This window comes from Cyprinus carpio, chromosome A18 (assembly GCF_018340385.1).
Source record: "Cyprinus carpio isolate SPL01 chromosome A18, ASM1834038v1, whole genome shotgun sequence".
NCBI lineage: Eukaryota > Metazoa > Chordata > Actinopteri > Cypriniformes > Cyprinidae > Cyprinus > Cyprinus carpio.
Genome location: NC_056589.1, coordinates 8,805,366 through 8,818,443, shown reverse-complemented (window position 1 = coordinate 8,818,443; position 13,078 = coordinate 8,805,366). Strand labels below are relative to the sequence as shown.

Here is a 13,078-nt window from a genome sequence, read left to right as displayed (position 1 = left end):
CAGACAGCAAATATATTATTATTATTATTATTATTATTATTATTATTATTATTATTATTATTATTATTATTATTATTGGGCTCCAGTATCTCCATGACCCTATATAGCACAATTAGTTTAGAGAATGGACAGTAGTATTATTATACTATATTTTTGTTTAAACACATTTTATATATATATTTCATCATCTTCTTCATTGTTTTCTACTTTGTCTTCTACTTTAATATATTTTTAAATAGATTGTTTGTTTAAATATATCTCTTTGTATTTCTTCTTTTTAGTATATTGTTATCATCATCCCCTCAACCTTATATAGGACAAGCAGTTTGGAGAATGGATGGATGGATGCATGGTTGAATTTTATTTTCTTCCTCTTCTTCTTCTTATTGAGAAAAAAAATACTAATAATAGTTTATACACACACACACACACACACACACACACACACACACACACACACACACACACATATATATATATATATATACATCGTATGCAATGTTCACTATTTTGCAAGAGTTGAAAAAGTTAAATTATAATTTTTTTTTAGATTAGCAAGTGGTCTTTTTTTTTTTGACATTAAATACCAAACTGTACATGGACAATTTGATGTTATGAGCGTTGCTATAGTAACAAATAATTTCCGTAAGTGCATAAGTTCTCATAACTGTGGCAATGCAAACATGAAAGCAGCATTAATGTATAATGGGTGTGTTCTAATTGCTTCTTGGGTAATAATCGAAGGTGATTATCACAGCTTTTAACAATAATGTTCAGTGCTTTTCAAAGAATCAATAAAAGTCTCCCTGAACAGGGCCTCGTGATTTGTTTCATTACACTGTTAGTTCACCGTGAGCGTGTTACAGCGATGCCCTCATTCTGCTGGACTGCTGCAGAGTCTCTCTATGGGACTCTCTCTCTCTTATACACTCCAATCTGACTGTATGTTTCCAGTGAAACTGCAGATTAGTGATGAATTCTGTATTTGATACAGGCTTATCTGTGTATCTACCTTGGCACTCAGTTAAACAGCTCAATTACACCAGCAGAAACCATAAACGTGAAGATGATACAGGATCCTTGTATTACTCACTGATTTCAGCATCTGTCTGGACGTCTTTGGGGGAGTCTTTCAGAGACTCCTTCTGCATTTTGACAGCTTCTGTTTTGGTGTTGTCATCATCCTCCAATGCTTTTCCTGGAACAAGGGAGCAATGATGGGGGAAAAAAACAGTATAGTGATGCCAAAGTCTTCCTGAGCAGAATCTGCAGTGAATGACTTGCAGATTGCAGTGTTATAACCTGTGGTGGGTCTGGTTTACCTGTAGGGGGTGTAATGCTGAGAGGAACCAGAGATTTGCCCAGCTTGTTCTTGGTCTGCAGGGCAATCATTGCATCCAGATTTTCTGTGTGAAAAACATAATATTTATAAACACACTGATGATAATGTAAGCATCAGAAGCCTTTTGGAGACTATTTTTCTGTTAACACTATACAATAAGGTCCCATTAGTTCAAATTATTAACAAACAATGATCAAGAATTTGCTACAGTATTTATTAATTGTTAGTTAAAAATATTACTGTTCATTGTTAGTTCATAGATGTGTTAGATAGATACAGTCACCTTACCTCACGATGGTTTTGAGAAACGCAACCCAGGTCTATAAAATCATTTCAAAAGATACAACTTTTGATTTTAATATTAGTAATTGTTAAAATTAATATTAACATTAAATTAGATTAATAAATGCTTTAAAAGTATTTAATTGTTAATAGTACATATTAACTAATGTTAACAAATGAAACCCTACTGTAAAGTATTATCAGCTTTATAATATTAATTAACAATATTTAAGCTATTCAAATCAGTTTGTTGTGGCAATGAACTAATAAAAAAAGCATTAACTGATGACAAAAATAAGAAAATCAGACCAAAATTTTTCAAAATTTTGTCAAAAATCCCCTTTCTCCATAAATTATAAGTTATACGTTTTATATTAGACGTAATATATTATATGTATAGGCCTATATAGTATGTCACTAATTTGTACCATACTAATTTGTATTTTTTTTCATGACAACATTCTAATTTTTATTTTCTTTTAATTTGTATTTATTTATTTAAAGTGAAAGGCTACAGTAATTTCTTCTCTTTCTGAGGTCAAAGTGTCCCATTACAATGATTCTAGTGTTTTTTATTTTTTTTTAACTGATCAGAATTATCTTTGACAACACAGAGCTTTCTCCAGCACTCCATATGTAGATGTGGATGTACCCTGTACTCATTATGTGTTGTGTACACACTTTTGTGTTTTGGAGCTGTTTGCTAATGACAAACGCACATATTAGGACAGAATGATAAGCGCCTCATCTCATGTTTAAACCACAGCAGATCAATAACCAGCCGTATCCTGGCAACACACCCTGCCATTCAATTTAATCTTTACAGCTCTGTCATCTTGTGGCACAGGTTGCCAGAGTAACCCTATTATTACACAGTAGAGAATTCCAAATTGTTATCTGTGTTCTATCATAACGACTGTGACCATCTCGTTAGAGAAACAGACAGAATTAATTAGACGGAATGAAAGAGAGAGGGTACAAAAGAGAGAACACTGGATGAATGAAGCAGGATGCTGTTTGCTTGAGCAGATGTCTTGAACATATATGGGCATAAGACGGACATGGCTCATGTCCCCTTAAAATAACACTGATCAGTGATGATTAGTGACACAAAGTTCAAATGTTTTTGATAATTGCAAAGTTAATGAAATATAAACAAAAAATCCTTCTTTATTCACTAAGCACCTGCAATCAAGTTTAACCAGGCTCTAATCTGAGCATTTGTGTTCCCCTTTTGCTGTTGTAGTATGGGAATGCAAAAATGATTTTAAAATGATTCCTTATTTACAGCTGTAGGACTATATGCTGTAGTTCTCTTTGGTTAATTTAGGCTTTATTCACAAAACTTATTTGTGCTAAAAATAATGTTGAACAATTATTAATAATCAACATTATACTTAAAATCTTAAAAGCATGTTAAAAAAACAACAACTTGCAGATAATATATTATTAATGAAATAAAAGTCCACTTAAGTGTACTTGAAGAGAGTACAGTTTCATGACAATGCTTTTCAACACACTTAAAAAACACTTAAAAAATCCACTTTGTGATAACATCTAATTAAAATGTTTTACTTTAAAGTACATTTTAAGTCATCATGTTTTTAATAATCTTTTGGTATGCTTTAATGTAGACTTATTATGATGTGTTGTCTAAGATATTGGCCCGGATTCAAAAACCGGGCTTAGACTAAACCAGGATTAGGCCGTACTGTAGTTCAATTAGGACATATAAGTAAGTATTTATTAAAATGCCTTAGAAAAAAAAACATTTTTGGTGTGCATCTTGAGACAAAACAAAGGCACTGATATATTTTAAGATCAGTCAGTGCAAGTTTATTTCAGTTAAAACAGCTCGGACTTACATTTAAGTCTGGGACTAATCTTAAACCTTGTCTGTGAAACTGACAAAAAAACAAAATTAAAGTACTATATTATAAAATAAAAATACAGCAATACTTGTACAAAATACTATACTGCAATCCTTGTGCAAATGTGTAATTACAAATATTAATGAAATTGGTAATACTTGTGAGTAAAGTTTAATCTTATTTCAAAGACAACAGAACTTATTATGAAATTACATGTAAAGATGTACTAAAAAAAAAAAAACACAAAAAAAAAAAAACCTATGAGGTTCACCTATAGGTGCCTTTAATGTGAATTTAATTTTAATACTTTTTTTTTCAATATTCTAAACTACTTTTAAAAAAAACAAAAATTTTAATTATTTTGGAAAAAAAGTGAAATCATAACTGCCACCAATCACACAAAGACATTCACAATCTATCAATCACAAGCACTTTTAGTCATGGTCAATTACCCCAACCACCAATTTGGTAAGTAAGTATCACAGTGAAAGTAGATCTGGCACTGAAAATTGTACTTCTACAGTAATTGTTTGCTGAGTGCTTGTTATTGTTGTCATCAGTGAAGGAAATAAAAGTAGCAATCAAGATTCATGAGTAAAGTCTTCACCTTTACATCATTTTATAAATGGCAAAATATACACAGTGATTCTACCACCACTGTCCCCAGCACTTTTTTAAAATAAAGTGATGTCCATGCTGTTATGTACATAGTGCAGACACTGATACTCCATCTGCAAAAATCTTGGTAAGAGATTACCAAGATGACTGCAGGCTGGACTCCTTTTTTTTAAAGAGTAAATACTGTATAATGTGACACAATAACCACCAATCAGAATAAATTTGCTGTTTAACACAAATAGATGTAAGCTATTTCCTGTGAATGTGCAACTCTTCAGTTTCATTAGATAAATAAATAGAAAAATAACGTGCTGTAAACACATATACATAAATAGAATAATAAGGGCAGTAAAAATTGCAACTATTTGCGCTACAAACTAGTGTGTTTTTTGACGCCTTGAACATTCAAATAAAAAATGGCTGTGCCCATTTTTTGTTAAAAATAAGGTGGACAGACAACTTTGGTCTTACCCAGATAAGACACTCCTTCTTCAGGTGTGATGCTTCCATATTTGACCATCATCTTCACAAAGTCGATCAAGGTCTTCATGATGGTGATCAGGGTTTCTCTCTCCTCTTTATCTTGCTCTGTAAAGTCAGAGAAGAAGGATGTGATAGATTAAGCGATGAGACCGGACTTTAATCTGGATTAATGTGGTGTTTGCCAAAGAGGAGGGCAGCAGAAACCACAGGAAATCTGTTTAACCAGAAGTTTCTATAGACCTTATAGCTGCTGATTTACTGAATGAGTTGTGTTGTGCTATGAGGTGTGTTACATTATTGTTTGTGTGGCTTCTGTGTGTGTTTTGTTATACACACACTATACTCTTGTGTGTTGCATTTTTTCTGTACATCTGTATGTGTAATTTCATTATTATTTCTATTTTCTTTGAAATATGGTTAAATTGTATTACTAAATATACTGACAAGCATTTATGGTGAATTTAAATAGGCCTATTCTTTAATGTCTTTTCTGTTGAAAGTTGTCTATCATGTATTTGGTAACACTTTATTTAAAGGACCAATTCACACTATTAACTAGTTGCTTATCGGCATGGAGTTTATGAGCATATTGGCTGTTTATTATTACTTATATAGCACATTTTAATGTATTATCCTGCATGAACATATTTTAGATCCCTTAATCCTACCCCATACCTAAACTTAACAACAAACTATTAATAAGTAGCAAATTAGGAGTTTATTAAGACAAAAGTCATAGATAATAGTTGGTTAATAGTGAGAACTGGTTCCTAAAGTGTGACCATGTATTTAAATATATTTGTTATTATAATAATGACGTTTTTACTACATTGACTTACTGCTAATGTAATATCAAATTTCACACTACAGTTAAAATTATAATCGAGTACTTTATATGTGCTTTATATGTGTAGTCAACACATCAAAATGAGGCACAACATCATATTATTAAAACAAAATGATTTAAAAAATTGTAACTTTTTAAAAGTGTACTTAAGTGTGTAAAGCCCAAAGTATACTTCAGCTGTCAGTGTTCCGTGATGGTTCGTGCATTGTCCTCGTGATGCAATTTCCGCTATCAAAAGTATGCGTAAAAGAGTACAATGGGCCAGAAAATTGAGTAGGTGGTTCTGAGCATATCTCGAGCTCGTCCATACGTGGTTGAGTATACTTTGAAAGCTCTGTGGATGCGGCTGTGTGCGAAAGTGGAAAGTGAAGTACACTTGGGCCTTGGGCCCTAGATTTGAGGTACACTACAAGTGCATATTCGACACAGTTAATTGCACTTCTTTTTCACAAGGGTGGTTTGTGGTGAAAAGTATCCTCAGTGTGTTGTGTCATATATGTGATCCTGGACCACAAAACCAGTCTTAAGTCAATGGGGTATATTTTTAGCAATAGCCAAAAAAAAAAAAAAAAAACATTGAATGGGTCAAAATTATGGATTTTTCTTTTATGCCAAAAATCATTAGGATATTAAATAAAGATCATGTTCCATGAAAATATTTTGTAAATTTCCTACAGTAAATATATCAAAATTTTTGATTAGTAATATGCATTGCTAAGTATTCATTTGGACAACTTCAAAGGCGATTTTCTCAGTATTTAGATTTTTTTTGCACACTCAGACTCCAGATTTTCAAATAGTTGTATCTCAGCCAAATATTTTCCTCTCCTAACAAACCATACATCAATGGAAAGCTTTATTCAGCTTTCAGATGATGTATAAATCTTAATTTCGAAAATTTGACACTTAAGACTGGTTTTGTGGTCCAGGGTCACATATATCATATTGTGTGTTGTATTCTATTATGTTGTAATGTATACGTGCGCTATGTTTTGTGTTGTATTGTTTGTTGTATTGTGTTGTCTACCTGAGTCGAGACTCTTAAGGAGTCTGTAAAAGTTGGGGAAGAATTGAAGATCCTGCAGTCCGTCTTCTGGATTCAGTTCGTTTCTGTCGTTCCCATCGCTCACAGCATCCCATGAGTCTTCAGCCCTCACTATATCATCTCTGCTCTCCTCCTCCTGTTCTTCATCACCATTATTATCATTGCCACCATCATCATCACCACCTTCATCCTCATCATCATATCGTCTACTGGTCCTGTCTTCCTCATTCTGAAGAGAAGAATCCAAATAAATAGAATGCTTTTTTTTTTTTTTTTTTGCAGTTGGTAGAAGCACAACAAGCACACAGTCACACACTCTTACCATACTGTTCTGTGTATCCTTTGCTGCATTAACAGGGTAATCCATACTGAGGTCTCCAATCATGTTATCTTTGGCATTTTTGGTGATCAGCTCCTGCAGGGCTTCAGCAACCTCATATTCCAGCGTCTCTGCCTGACTGTCTGTGATCTGAAGGACAAACAATAGAACACCTGCTAGAACAATCAATTCACAAAGGGATTATTGTATGACAATCTATTTTCCATGCTATTTATGCTGGTTAAACTGGAATATGTTTCCCTAGAGGAATTAATACATTATGAATGATGTTTATTGCATGGCTCTTCAATATGGTAGCTATCAGAATTTGAATCTCTTACTAGACCCAACTTCAGCAGTTTAGACACAATTCTGTCAAACACTCCTCGGTCATCCTCTTCATAGATTTTGTTGGCGATTTTCTGGACGATGTCATGAGCTGTTAGTGGGGTCCCATCCAGCTGCAGAAAACTTTCAGGATCATCTGAAAAGGAACACATTAAAATAATTCACAAAAAAATTTATCAAAACTGAATATCAAGGGCAGTTCACACCAAGGACGATAACATTAAGTATACTTTTTTAATAATCGTTCTAATTTGTCCACACCACAACTATAATAAAAATAATATCATTTTGATTTTATCCAGATGATGAGTGATAAAAACATTGACAGCATCATAATCCACCTGACTTTGAAGAGCTCGAGCATTTAAAGTGTCAGCTTGTGCCTGTAATAAACAGAATATTATTATCCTTTGATGTGGACACTTTATTGTGTGAAAAAAAGGATACAGTACAATTATATAAAAAACCAGAAAGATCCGTTTTTTTACATAACTGTACTGTATCCTCTTTTTTCCTTAAAATAAATAGTTCAGTTCAAAAGAAATTAATATTTCATGTCCATTTATTTAACAAGCCTTTTGCCTCTAGGTCCTGATCACTTTGTCAGGTTTATTTCACAATACTACCAGCTGACTATCCCAAAATTGCCCCCATTAAAAAGGGCCCCCTGACCAAACTAAAGAGGCCCATAAAATAACTGTTGACAAACTGTATGGTGTCCCCAGATTAAACATATGCGAATCATGTCCAAGGTTTTTTTGTGTGTGTGTGTGTGTGTGTGTGTGTTCACACAGCTAATGTGACAAAACCAAGTGTCATCCCATTCCAACAGGCCCATAAAATAACTGTTGACAAACTGTATGGACTGTAGGCTGACCAAACTAAAGAGGCCCATAAAATAACTGTTGACAAACTGTATGGACTGTAGGTAACCTAAATATCCACCTCATCCAGCACTCTTTTGGTTGTCTTTTTCTGTGCCATAAGTTTATTTTCTAGTGCGTTGTATTTGAAATTACTTTATCAGAAGTTTACAAGCTCAAAGCTCTTAAAAAGCAACAGGAGTAGGAGGAGAATGTGTGAAATAGAGATCTGAATGTTGGAGTTAAAATCTGCCAGCAATTCTTGTCTGTCTGTTGTAATTCCTGTAACCCAGTGAAAGCACACAAAAACACCTCCCACTCGGTTATCTGCCATTATCTACCACAGAGATCAACTTACACTGCCTTAAGCGCTTCCAGTAAACTCGCCATCTGCCTGAAATGTGACACTGATTAAATGTCTGACGCTTATTCTGACAGAAACAGAGTGAGAGGTCTTCGATAGTCTGAGTGCCTTTATGACATGACATTGTCATAAAAAAAGATTTAAAGCGGTCATATTGTAAGTTCATAATTAAGTAACTATTTAAGCAACAGATAAATTGAGCTGCAAAAACTTTTTGTCCTTGGACAAATGAATAAACACATGACTGCCCATATGTATATATCAGCAACACCTCTGTGTTCAGAAACATGTCCCACCCAGACTCGGTGAGGTAGAAAAAAGTCTGTAAAATCTTCTCTTCAACTGTGTGTAGCACCTATGACTCTGCAGATCATTTGGAAACATCCCAATGATAGAAACGAGCAGCATGATCTTAATTTGAACTGCAAAATTTAGGATTTTCATAATTTTGTAATTTCTCTTATGAATCACAAATCACAATAAGTCACAGTGCAATTGTGGCTCTGCAAGTGCAAGGAGGTTGTTTGAAGGAAAACAACATATATTTCAAAAACTACATTTAACCCATGCAGCATGCATTATTAGTTAATATAGTAATTTCACATGCAAATACTGTTGGTTAGCCAATCATAAAAGAGGACATTTGCTTAAAATGCACAAAAACTGTAAGGGTTAACTGTAAGGGTCGTAAAGTTGAAAATGGAATCAATCAATCAATCACTGTGCTATTGCGCTATTATTTTTTTTTTTTTATTATTTTTTTTTTTTTGTTATTGTGGGTGTATGTTTAGACTGACTGCCCTGTTGTAGGAGACTGTTGGGTTTAATGTTATAAAACATCCAGTACTGTCGAGGGATAATCCTCTGATCCCCCCCCCCCATAGCTCTACAAAATCCTCCTGATTGACCTATGGTGTCTGCCACCTGTTCCTGTATTTAGGATCACATAGAGTCATATATGAATGGATTAGCACTTTCAAAGAGGAAGATAATTTGTTTTTTGACAGGTCACAACAAAAACAAAAATGTTCATGGATGTTTTACTTTTTCTTGACAAGACAAAAAACTATGCTGTTAATAGAATATTAACAGTAAAAAGTGCATACTAAATAGTGAGTGAAACAGTATGCAGTTTTAAAGGGACATAAAAGTAGTTAATTTTTTTTTATATTTAACTTTATGTATAAATGTCTTGTCTTTTGTTAGTCTGATAAAATGATCAAAAGGGTATAAATCAAATACAGATGCTAAAAAACAGGTGTAAGAACCATTTAATTGCGAGATACTGTTTTCCACTGAGTGTGCTCTTTAACAATCAAAGAACATTTGTGTGCAAACAACATACTGTACACAGCGCACATCAGGGGCGAGGCGGGTGTTTAGGTGGGTGTGCTTAAATAAAACAGGGTGGGCAAAGTGTAGCGTATATGAAAACCACATATTAAATTGGCTACAGAAAATTCAGCACAAAGGTTCAATACACAATGCTTCTAAAGCACTGTTTAACATTAATTTCAACATTTACTAATACATTATTAAAATTAAAAGTTGTATCTGTCAACATTCAGTTGTATTTTTATTAATTAATGTTAACAGAGATTAATACATATTGTAACAAATTGGTAATATTAGCTAATGCATTAACTAACGTTAACTACAACTGGGCTTCGTAGATGATCTCATAATTAAGTGTTTCGGTCAGTTTGCGTTCAAAGGATGGTAAACTCTGAGGACCACAGAAATGTGCGTGGTTGCAAATATGCAGTTTGTTGTGGAGAACAGTATCCACAAAGGACACATCTATCAAACACTGTACCTGAGCTAATGATGCTTTAAACACGCTTAGCTCAGAAGTTTCTAATCTATAAATCCATCAAAGGCAGGTGGTCTGGTTTCATTTGTACAATTCATTGTAGGTCTGGATTCATTGCTAAGACTTAGTTTCAATTGGGGTATCCAATATATTAATTTTAAAGAATGGACTGATTGATATTTGTTTCACTATTTTTAAATTCGGCCCCACAAATGCGAGCATTTTACTATTATGTCCTTACATCGTAAACATAACATTGTGGGTGGGACTAACAGAAACTGATGAATCATCATTTTGACAAGTGTATGGTATGCACTTATAGGAAGATAGAAAATTAAGAAACTGCTTGTAATTGAACTTACGTTTAGTATATTTTTTAAGCTAAATATATAAAGCAATAGTGAAATAAGTCATTTATTATTATTATCCTTTTAATAAATGACATCCATTTGGAAAATGGATGGGCCAAAGTTGAAAGTAGGTGGGCCCAGGTGGTCAAGTAGCTTCGCCACTGGTGCACATTCTACATACTACTACAGTATGCTATTCTGAATAAGACTTTGTTATCATGTTAATTGTATTTACTTTTTGTTTGTTTTTACCTTGGTATTTGTAGTCCATCCCATTCTTAGTAGAGTCATAATCACCAGTCAGTCTTTTGTTTTTGGTAGTGTCGGCCTCATCGTTTGACCCTTTGGACTTCTCAGCCAGAGACTTAAGGCCCCCCCCCCCCCAACCCCCCCCCCCCCCCCCCCCCCCCCCCCCCCCCCCCCCCCCCCCCCCCCCCCCACACCCCCACCCCCCCCCACCCGGTGACTCTCATTGTTTGACCCTTTGGACTTCTCAGCCAGAGACTTAAGGAAAGTGATATCATCATCCTCAGAGTCTGACTCTGCCTCAGCTGGTGACGTTGGCTTGGGTTCTGCATGGATGAACAGCAAACACTTGTGAGCTATTGATCACTGTGAAGCACTATGTCTGCATAAGATTATATCTCACCTGTCCGCCTGATGCTATCAGCTTCTGCAATCTGTTGGGCGAAAAAATAAAATAAAAACACAGTTTTGACTTTTGCTTAATTTTTAATTTGAATTTATTTTAATTTAATACATAAAACATCTTCTATACGCAGTCAGAAACAAGGGTACAAAAGTGGTCACTGGTACACATTTGTACATCTACTCCTAATGGATGCATATAAGTAAAATAAACATATTAGTACCTTAATGGTACATATTTGTACCTTTTGAAAATAAAGCATATTATTCTGTGTCTTTTACATAACATAGTGATTAACAATAAGTTCATATTTCACCTGCTGTTCTAATGGCTTCTCCTCAGTCAGCTCTCGGTCATACATGCTTTTGTCTGGATCAGGAAAGAAACACACACACACACACATTCAATAAAGGCAAAGATCACTGATGGCTGATCAGTAATTTCTGTCCTTCAGGAGACACTTCATCCAAAAACTGAATTTATTTTTGTGTTCCACAGAAGAAAGAAAGTCACACCATTTAGAACATTATGAGAGTGAGTAAATGATTACAGAATTTTTATTTTTGGGTGAACTATCCCTTTAATACACTCACACCGGATGACAAAAACACTATGACAAAAACAAGTATCACTACAGTATCAGGCTCAGATTACTATTGGTGGGTTATTACATTGTAACTATAATGTAAAGACATTGTAACAACATAAATTCATTTAAAAAAAAAAAAAAATCTGTGCACCTCACCTACGTTATATATGAATAGAATTTATAATTTTACTATAATTTTAAAGGAATCAAGGCACTGTACGTTACACAAGACTATTTTCACCCTAAAATAAAAATGGTCATTAATATGCATTTTCTTCACTCTGTCTATGGTTGTTCAGATCTTTGATGCATTTAGTTGCAGTCCAAATTGTCCAAGAGAAGCTGCCACCAAATAATCTGATTAAAGGACAAAAGATTACAGGCCTTTGAAAACTGGGGCTAGAGCTTCCTATACAATAAATCATGTAAACAACAACAAAAAAAATAAACCATACAATTCATTCACCTTCTTCCCACATTTAGGCTATATGGAATTTTCAGCTATGGGTTTTTCAATGGTAATAACTGATGTCCAACATAATCCATATACAGCCCTGTAATTTTATATATTTAAAATACAATTTAATAAATAATTGTTGAAATTAAACAAAGATCTTTTACTCAATATTCACTTTCATTTAAAAACAAAGCATGTGCATGCTGAAGTCCAGACATGTGTTAATGAGTTAGATGGACTCTCTCGTTAACGTCAAAATAGCAAAACATTGATTAATTTACGTGGCCTATATGAAGCATTTTTAATTTTATTACACGTTGTGCATTTTTTTCCGCCATTCAATTAGATGAGTCTTCTAAATCAAATAACCCATATTTTAAAATATATTCGACCGATGTATTGGACTATAGGCTTTTTGGCTATTCAGTAACTCACCGTCGGGTCCGGCAGGTGTGGGAAACGCGCTGATCTGCGATATTACAGCAAGGATAACCACAAACCCTACGCGTTTTGACGCCATTCTTCAGCTGGTGTCCGAATTGCCGTGGACTTTCGAGATTTTTTTCTCTCTTTCTCTCTCTCTCTCTCTTGTCCTCTGTGAAGATAAACGCGCCGTTGGTTTGGTTTTGTGGCGCGCGCTGTGTTGGCTGGATGCCGCGCGCTCTCAGCGCCTCCTATATAATCGCAAAGGCTTTAGTTTTGCGGGAGCTGTTGAGTCCCTGCAGTGCTGAAACCAGGTCGCTGGCTATAATTAACAGCGGATAAGCTGATGGGAGCTCCTTGTGTATAACGGGCCCTATAACTCCCGCAGCTCATGGATGGATGGAGGAGGAGGAGG

At 34.5% G+C, this 13,078-nt stretch overlaps 1 protein-coding gene across 1 annotated transcript in view; it reads right to left on the bottom strand.

The window, feature by feature from the left end:
• LOC109110297 (secretogranin-3) overlaps nt 1-13,078 on the bottom strand; it is a 17,170-nt gene extending 4,092 nt beyond the window's left edge. The window contains exons 1-11 of the mRNA XM_042774965.1: nt 12,676-13,078; nt 11,511-11,563; nt 11,195-11,225; nt 11,005-11,117; nt 10,798-10,909; nt 7,149-7,291; nt 6,811-6,957; nt 6,471-6,717; nt 4,585-4,701; nt 1,323-1,406; nt 1,094-1,198 (exon numbers count right to left, since the gene is read on the bottom strand). Of these exons, the coding sequence (XP_042630899.1) occupies nt 1,094-1,198; nt 1,323-1,406; nt 4,585-4,701; nt 6,471-6,717; nt 6,811-6,957; nt 7,149-7,291; nt 10,798-10,909; nt 11,005-11,117; nt 11,195-11,225; nt 11,511-11,563; nt 12,676-12,760 (1,237 nt within the window). The 5' untranslated portion in view covers nt 12,761-13,078. The remainder of the gene's footprint in view (nt 1-1,093; nt 1,199-1,322; nt 1,407-4,584; nt 4,702-6,470; nt 6,718-6,810; nt 6,958-7,148; nt 7,292-10,797; nt 10,910-11,004; nt 11,118-11,194; nt 11,226-11,510; nt 11,564-12,675) is intronic.